General features: G+C 43.0%; 1 protein-coding gene across 1 annotated transcript; it reads right to left on the bottom strand.

Moving 5' to 3' along the window:
• Window positions 1-9: 9 nt before the first annotated feature.
• On the bottom strand, window positions 10-7,992 carry ak3 (adenylate kinase 3). Its single transcript, XM_076283897.1, has 5 exons — window positions 7,629-7,992; window positions 4,659-4,778; window positions 3,722-3,894; window positions 2,173-2,291; window positions 10-904 (listed from the first exon to the last, which is right to left on the bottom strand). Exons 1-5 carry the CDS (start codon window positions 7,774-7,776, stop codon window positions 769-771), a joined length of 696 nt encoding a protein of 231 aa, XP_076140012.1. The 5' UTR covers window positions 7,777-7,992; the 3' UTR covers window positions 10-768.
• Between the last annotated feature and the right edge of the window lie 1,173 nt (window positions 7,993-9,165).

Here is a 9,165-nt window from a genome sequence, read left to right as displayed (position 1 = left end):
CATTTAAAAAAAAAAAAAAATGTTTTAAATTTACCAAATCATCTTCACTTGCACTGTTGCTCCACGCTGAGAGGTTTGGGCCACTATTCTCTATCCCCTCTCTGCACTCCTGTAGTCCCAGCCCAGGCACCGTGGCTGCAAAGGCAGTGATTAATCTGCTCTGGATTGGATCCTTTCCTCCAGAGGGCTTGTGGGGAACTACAGCCGGCAGAACGCTCCCGAGTAGAGAGGGTAAGTGTGTGTTTGCGTGGCAAAAGGCCACACACTATTCAACCTAGAGGACTCAAGAGGCTAGTCTGTCTGGGAGATGGACCCTTTGCCAATATCTGCAGCACGGTTCATTCTCAATGTGCAGACAGAGGCGATGCACTTAAGTCACTAATATTAAGAATAAAACTATGAGGTACAATGTAGTTGGAATTAAGTCTGCATTTTCTGAACAAGCACTGACGAGTATTATTTATTGTAGCATGATTTAAACAAATGGCTTAACTGCCTGTAGCCAAAATGTCTGTTTTTTGTTTGTTTTTTTGCCATATTACTTTGAGCTTTATTGCTGCACGCATGATGCAATAAATAATTAAGTCAGCGCGTTCAGAGAAGAACCTACACAATCTCAACCTTCCATCCAATCCGAGGTCACCAGAGAGAGAGAGAGAGCAGCTCCTGCCACCTCACAGTTGCCCTGATGCAGCGTTTCCTTTTGATTACGGTGTTTACTCTGAGCCGGCGTCGCTGGTGGCCTGAACCGGAGGAGTCCGGCTGGGGCTAGGCCTTCCCCACAGCTGCCTGTCCTCCCGAGGTGGTGGAGGAGGAGGGGATTTTCCTGGCGAGGAAAGCCTGCACGTGTGGCCAGATCTTGTTGGTTTCAGTCCCTGAGAATGTCTCCAGGACTCCTTTACTCCTGAGAGCACAGGGAGAATGTTTGGGTCATTTCTGGAGTTCACGGCTGTGGAATCTGTGACCCAACTGCTGTACTGACATGCAGTGGGTTCCTGCAGAGTTGCATGTTTTCACAGGAAATACCAGACACTTGTCTGTTATGTAACCATTGCGTTGAGACACGATGCAGAGCAAGATTAACGATCTGCGAGCCATCTTACAGATAGTGGGTTGAGCTGAATGTTCTGAGGTCAGACACTAATTTTTCTCATAATAGCAAGTCGAACAACCACACCAAAGTTTAGATGACTAAATATGCCATATATTTCAATCAACTTTTTCAGTTCAGTATGCCTAGTTGTTGTGGTTAAAGGTAAGCCATTCCTTACTGTTTTCTCGGATTTTGCTTCTTTTTCGCTGGCTTTGTCATAACGAATGTCTGAGAAACTCCATCGCTACCTTTTTCCGGTGCCTGGCATGTATGTGTATTTGAATGCAGTAAAGCAATTCGTTACACTCGTTATACTTCCTGACACTGAGGCCGCCGGCCCACAGTTGCAAGGGTGTTTTTTCCTCACACAGGCGCTAGGGGAAAGCGAGACGGCCACCATTCAACCCGAAAAACGTCATATAACCATTCCAATGACTCTGAAGACGTTAAATGAAGGTAAATTAAGCGAAAAAACTTGCATATTAAGCTAAAAAACCTGCATAGTGTGCCTTTAACTGTCAGGATTATATTACCACATAGGCCTAAGCTGTATTCAATACTAAAGTAGGCCTAGATTTTTTCTGGTACAGTTTCCTACATTATCATTCAATCAACGTTAAATGCGTGCGCCCTGCCCCAAAGAACACCAACAAACTGCAAGGACTACATTTGGGTCAGAGCGCACCATTGGTCTGAGTCTGTTGAAGTTTGTTTGATGGAGTTTTTTGATGTCCAAAAGTCTATTCCTCGGAACTGGCAGATGGTTTTCTGAACATTCTAAAGACTGCAACGAACACCTGTTAGCTTTACATTGTTGGGCATTTGTTGGGGCAATGTGCAAAGCACCTTTAGATAGTAATAAAAAGTGCAAGACATTTCCAACATGGCTACCTGTAGTACTCCAGCACAGATTTAGATAATAATAGAAAGTGCATGAACTTTCCAACATGGCTACCTGTAGTACTCCAGCACAGATTTAGATAATAATAGAAAGTGCATGAACTTTCCAACATGGCTACCTGTAGTAGGCACAGATTTAGATAATAATAGAAAGTGCAAGACATTTCCAACATGGCTACCTGTAGTACTCGAGCACAGGTTGCGTCTGATGCTCGTAGGCTTTCAGTCTTCTGGTGATGGTGTAAGGTGTGTCGTCATCTCTCTGGGTCAGGACCTCCCCTGTGACGTCATCAATGCCCTGGATTCAACATGGAAGAACAGGTATGCAGTTAAGGGTGTCAATTATTAAAAGTATTGCCAGACCAATGATGAATCTCTGATGGACTTACTTCTGTGTGCTCTTTTTGTTTCAAACAGATTTTTCAGAGTTGACGTACACAAGATACTGTCTGTGAGTTTGGTGTGATTGTTTTATGCAATGCATTGTCATTATATATGTTGTATTATGCGAAGGTGTTCATAAGGTATTGGATTAAAGCACCCTTCAAATTCACACGATTTCAGTCTCTGTGGTCAGCCAGAGTACAAACATCCTTACATCCTTAATTCTTCCATGCTTCAGAATCTTACTTTTAGCATCAGAACTAATATTCTTAAGTACATTCTCAGTGAGTGTATGCTATGACACCTGTGATGCATGTCTGCACGCATGTGTTTTACATAACAGGTAGACAGCATGCAAAGGTGAGCAGGTCTCTGTAGTGTACACAAACACAGCTTCAGCACATGGTCACCTCCAGCATGTGTGGGCCCTGCGATGACCTTACCCCACCCTGAGCTCAGTTGACCTTCACTGGGCTAGTGGCTGGTGCACGGCTGGGCTTAGCTTAGCTTCACACCCCATTAGCGAGTGAGCGCACAGGTAAATCATTAAATGGGACGTGAAACTCGATAGTGGTCTCTCCAGTGTGTCGGTGGCTTTTCATTCCCTCCATGCTCCACTTCACTTCACTGGTGCCCTGAGTCTGTTTAACTCTCCAGCAATAATCCCCCCAGAGCTGCCAAGATGTCTGCTTGCTCTGGTTTAATTGCAAGGATGAGTGCAAAGGTCTGTGCTCACATCTCCTCTGTAAACAATGAAATGCTCCAGTGTTCTTAACTACCCTCCCCCCCCCACACACACACACATTCCTCCACATACGTAACCTTCATGGGTCTTGGTTTAGGAGAGAGGCAGGCTAGAGTGGCCTACTTCAGGTCTGACAGCTTTTTCAAACCTCTGAGTTTTCTGTGTATAATGGAATTCTGAAAAGACCGAGGGGTGGGACCCAAGAGTGGCACTCCAAGAAGCTAAACATGGTATTGTGCAGATGCAATCTATGCTGAATCACCAAAGGTGCAGGACCTTGTGATGTTGTTATTTATTAGTTTGTTTTTCTCTCTTTTGAAAGTGTAGTTTAAATAGGCCATGTCTGGTGCCACCCTCTGGCCCCACCCTCGCAGAGCTCACCCAGCCCCACGCGTTTCATCAAAACCAGGTTTGCCCCAAGTGTGCCAGCCCTCAAAGGCCCCCGGCAACTCAACAGAGATTACAAAACTCTTAATGATCCCCAGCTTGACTGGCGGCATGCAGGAGCCAATAGGAGGTGGGGAGAGGGGAGTGTGTTTGTGTGTGTGGGTTAATCTGAAAAAGTGGGGCATGTTTTGGTCTGCCGGCCGGGGACTTACCGGGACCTTGGGGGGGTTGAAGTGGGTGTTGTAGACGCGGCCGCTGGCGAGGTGCACCCAGCGGGACGTGAGGCGCTCCTTGATGGTGTCGAAAGGCACGTTCAGGTTGATGACAGTGTCCACGCTACACACGCCATCCAGCGACTCCGCCTGGGCCACTGTCCGAGGGAAGCCTGCCATCGGAGAGCGAGACAAAGAGACAGAGAGAGAAAGCAGGAGTGAAAGAGACAAAGAAAGAGAGAGCGAGAGATAGACAGAGAGGGAGAGAGAGAGAGTGAGAGAGGGACAGAGAGGTCCCTGAGAGGGGTTCTTCCCACGGGTGCATCAATTTCCCCCTCCCATTACCCCTGCAACCCCCTCGCCCATCCCCATCCACACCCCCACACACACAAGCTCCCTCAAAGCACATGCTATAGAGCTTTTGGCACAACTCCTGACCAGAGCTTCAGTACACTGAAGAAGTGCTTCTTTGAGCTAAATAAGATTGAAAATCAAGATCAAAACTCCACCATGCTATGACATGTATTTGCATGTGGTTTAGTATTTATTATGTTTTAACACAAATAATATATGACTATTTTGCACTGAATCATATTATTTCACATCATTTGGTGAAAAAAACTCGAATTTGTGGCCATGGCAGATATGAATGACCTTGTTCATTCCGTAGAGCTGTCTGAGAAAAACAGCAGAGTCCTGCACAGCGCTGGAATGGGCAACTCGATGAATGCAGGCGACACAAAACTCCATTCTGTTCAGGCAATGCAAGGGCACTCTGATGGGCCAACTTAATTTGTGAAGCTCAGTGGCAATGTGACAATGACAACATGGCCGCATGATAGTGACTGGAGCATGACAGCTTTAATTGTGCCAAACAGACAGTTGATACACAAACACACAAATGCATAAGTAGGCGGGGGACAGAACTCTATTTTACCATCTAGCAGCCAGCTGCTTTGCTCCATGCTGCGCAGGTTTGATAAGATGAGGCGGGAAATGACGTCATCAGGCACTAACTGACCCTGGTCGATGCAGGACTTCATGAGAAGGCCCAACTCTGTTGCAGAAATAAATTTAAAAACATTTAAAGATTTATTTGGAGTTCAGGGGAATTTATATGATTATTTACAGTGTATAGTCACATCATGTGAATTACAACCTTCTTAACTTTCGGTGAAAAAGTACAGTGCTATCGTCATTGCACAGCACATTTACTTTTTAACTGGGCCAGCAGCCTCCTGTGTGGAAAGGGTGTTTTGATATAAACTTCTCCACGAGTGTACATAATTTAAGTGGTGTAGAACCAAATGACAACATCATCATGACCTCTGTTTTTTTTTTTTCAAGAGAAGGCCTTGCAACACTGCAAGACTTGAGTGTTGTGAAATCTAGAGTGAAGTCTGTGTTTTTCTGTGCAGCTAACCTTGATTGTAATGTGTGTTTTGCTGCAGGGTTTGAGTGTTATTGAGTGAGGGTCAGGATGTGTTTTTTCGCTTTCTTATCAGACGCTAGAGAATATACGGCCTGTCTTATGACCAAGGATAAAGTCCTTTCAGATAGGAGCTCTTTTCATGTTCCTGTTAACACTATGTGTTAAGTGAATTAATCATTCTGATTCAGATGTGTCAGATCATGTGTTAACTTTTCTGTTTATATAGGCTATATATGCAAGTAATTGACAACCATGCAAGTAATTCTCTAGCCTGGTCGTTACCATCCTACGTACTTCCGCCCTAAATTTGATTATGACGAAGAGAAACGTAGTCACAGGCGGTAAGGACCAGGCTAGTAATTCTCCACCAGAATATGCATTTAAGCTATAAAGATGATTAAAAAGGTGCATTTGTAAGTTTATTGCTGTTTGTGCAATCAAAACTTTGGCAACAAGGTTAGAGTTTAAAGCCAAGGACCTCCTCATGGTTGAGTGTATTCACTCAGACCTGTGTTTGTATGCATAGGGGAGTGCAGAACTTATTCAGAGGAGCCAACTCTGTTCCTTCCTGGATCCATTTCAAGAAAAGAAGAACGGAAAGTTTTCTTCAGAGTAATCTGAGTAGCCTATGCCATTAACTCTAACTCAGCAGCAGAATTTGTACTGAAGACTGAGAATGCCTTCAAGACACCTATTTTGGTTCTGCTATCACACTTAACAATTCTGAACAGAATTTAGTATCTGTTATGCACCAGCTTAAAGCATAACTTTGAGATTTCCTTTCCTTTTATTTGGTCACATGAGCAAAGAAATCTATTTTACGTTGTGAATGTAATGTTGAAGATCAGTCCTTTCTGACAGCATCACACGAGGGTGCGACGACGCACATCTCTCACGTAGCGCACGTTTGGGCACAGCGGTGAGGTCAAAGGTCATGTAGGCTACCCTCGGGGGCTTCGCTCCTACTGAGTCAGTTTACAACATGATGGAGTAGGGTGACCAGATGAGATTGGCTGAAATTCGGGACGCTTTTTTTTCGGGGGTGGGGGGGAGGGGTAGGCTTACAGCGAATTTTCAAACCTGTACCAAAACACATTTTTATTCAAACATCAAGTCTGCCTCAAAATACAACAGAGAAATCATGAACTCAAAATGTCATTGTGGGAAAAAAAAAAAACAATGACTGCGTAACAGTGCAAATCAGACCTTTCAGAATAAGGATAATAGCCTAACGCTAATAACAAGCCTTGCCAAAATGATGGGTCATTAAGTAAGAATACAAAATAATTGTTAGATTAAGTAGATTATGTTAAAACGACATGGACATTAGGCCGAACTTCCGACGTATTTTTTTTTGCACACACGCTGGCTCTCCCTGCACAATGTCCTCGGCTTTGCGAAATCAGTGCATATCCGCGCCTAATTATAGAACTTCAAAAAGAAACAAAGTAGCCGGGCTGCATTCAGACACTTAGCTGCCATCGGGGGCTGCATGTAGTCGACTCAGACTCTCTACGGACAGTTTTTAATGTTTATCAGGAAATAACTACTCAGTATTCTGATTGAGTATAATTTTCGGGACAATTAGAGCAGGATTCGGGATTCGGGACAACTGCTTGGATATCGGGACTGTCCCGAATTTTTCGGGACGTCTGGTCACCCTATGATGGAGTGTTGAATAGAACATAGTTCAGTCATTGTCTCTGGTAAAGTAAACGCGTAAAACCTAGGCTATACTCAATTTAACAAAATCAAATGGTTTACATCAGAGACAAATATCAAAATGCCTACGACGAGAAAGAGTGGCCCATTTTGCATACTTTGCAATGAAGGCTTCTGATTGAGGGGGCGTCCATGTTCAATACGAATTAGCGCAAATAGTAAAACTATTTCTATTGGACGACGTCACATGCATGCACTCTGGACATGGACTCTTCACACTAAAGGTGTGGAATTATACGACAGGTCAATGCAAATTAGAGGACAACATGTAGACTGGGTTTTAGAATCTATTGTTCTTCCAAGACACAAAAGCGTTCAATAATCACAGAAGGATCAGGACCTTCTGACGGTAGCCTTGCTCAACATAAGGCAACGTCATGAAACCCTTAGAACACACAATCTGATTAAATTGATTTTGTAGGCAATCTGATTGTAATTGCTTTAAATGGTAGTGTCAAATGACGTGCAATATTGACCAAACTGAGGCTTTATTTGACAGCTTGGTTGAGAAAAGTGTACAGGCATGATATGTCATCTTCACAAAAACATATTCTTCCAACTTCTCTGTAAGCGTTAGGGCTGATGTTCCTACCACACACAATTGCATTTCCACAGTTATTTTCCATGGTGCAATAACATACATAACTTGCATTAGGCTACACCGTAGCAACTTCGTTGTTCTGGAGACATTTGATTAAGTGTAACATAGTCACCATGAGTATAGTAGCCTACACCGTTACTGCCATACTGTACCTGTTTTTGCTTCGACGTTCGCCCTCAGAACATCCCCGCTCGAGAGATGCTTTAGTCCAAAACTTTTAGTTATCCGGTCGGATACTGTGCCTTTCCCGGAGCCTGGTGGTCCCATTATGACCGCGCGAAATACCGTGCGCAAACCCATTTTAAATAGCTTCTTGCAAATGTAGACAGTAAAAAAAATAAAAAATATGCTACTTAGAGCATACTCGTTTAGTCCCAACGTAGGCAACCCCTTTATGTGCCCTTAAAAGCTAACTTATTCAAACGCAGCCATGCCTGGTCGGAACTCGGGGCGGGCAGTCTGCAAACTGATCTCATCCTCTTGGTCTTGGAGATAAGCCTTCCTCTCTGCTACATCACCGACGCGAACTGAAGAGGAGGTGGAACGTAAGCATACAGGAAGTTCATGACGAACGGACTCCGCTCGTAGGCTACAGTGCAGGCTACCGAGGGGCACATGAGGACATCTTTTGATCATGGCAGTGGACACTATGGGAAATACATTGGGAAATACGATAAACGCAATGGTATCCTATATGTTAAAATATAATGTCTTATATAACGTTGTTATGTAATACGCGTGTTCATGGGTTAAATGCTGCGGCCTACATTTCCGTTTGATAAATCCTGGTATGCTTCACCGATGTTTTGGATTTGGCACAGATGCAAAGTACGGATAGGCTTGTCATTAACAGGTGATTGCCAGACTGGGGTTAGACCAGTTGAGCCTGTCTGCGCGCAATGATTTCCATTGTATCACTGATTCTTGAGATAAGGGACAAAAGTACTTTTGAAAAGTGACAAACAAAAAATCGATACTACATTCATTTGAATTGGATATCATCATAAACATAGATCTCATCTATCATGCCTGAAAAGGAACAGGTTTTTTATTAACCACTTTTTATAAAAATGTACATTTACTGAGTTAGTCAACTCCGTCTGACACATGAAAATATGTTTTTTTGTGTGTTTGATCAATTCAACAACACTGTAAAGTCTTTAAGTGTGTAGAAATGGTGTGCCTTAGCAAGGTTTAGTGATAAATTGCATTGTATACACTTTTGATATCATTTGACATTTTTGGAATAAGCCATTTTAAATTACCTTAATTTAGTTTACTATTTTTTAATTTTTAATATATACAATCAGTGGTTTTGGTCACACAAGACACTGATGCATGTAGATACGTTGGTGTTTTAATGTATGAACACACTCAATTGAACAAAAGAAACATTTTTTTATAAAAATGAAAAACCTCCATCTTACGGGGTTGACACACAAGTGACACACAATTGACGGTGTTGACAAACTAATCGAGAATCAAACTGATTAAAGATATTTACCTAGTTTTGACATTATCAAGGGAAAGGATATCAAACTTCAAACAAAGAGTTTCTACAGGACCTCAGGCAAGTAAGTTCTATAATTTGCTCCAATTTCTCTCAGCAAGTAAGTAAATCATTACTGCCTTCAGTGTAGAGTATTAGATATTTATATATAATAGTTTGTCTAACCTGCGGGACTTGGG

The sequence above is a fragment of the Alosa pseudoharengus genome, unplaced genomic scaffold (genome assembly GCF_046254945.1).
Source record: "Alosa pseudoharengus isolate Yale_2024_CS ecotype anadromous, Long Island Sound unplaced genomic scaffold, YU_APseudo_1.1 YU_APseudo_1.1_scf_14, whole genome shotgun sequence".
In the NCBI taxonomy this organism is placed as follows: domain Eukaryota; kingdom Metazoa; phylum Chordata; class Actinopteri; order Clupeiformes; family Clupeidae; genus Alosa; species Alosa pseudoharengus.
This window is presented reverse-complemented; position numbering and strand designations above follow the sequence as displayed.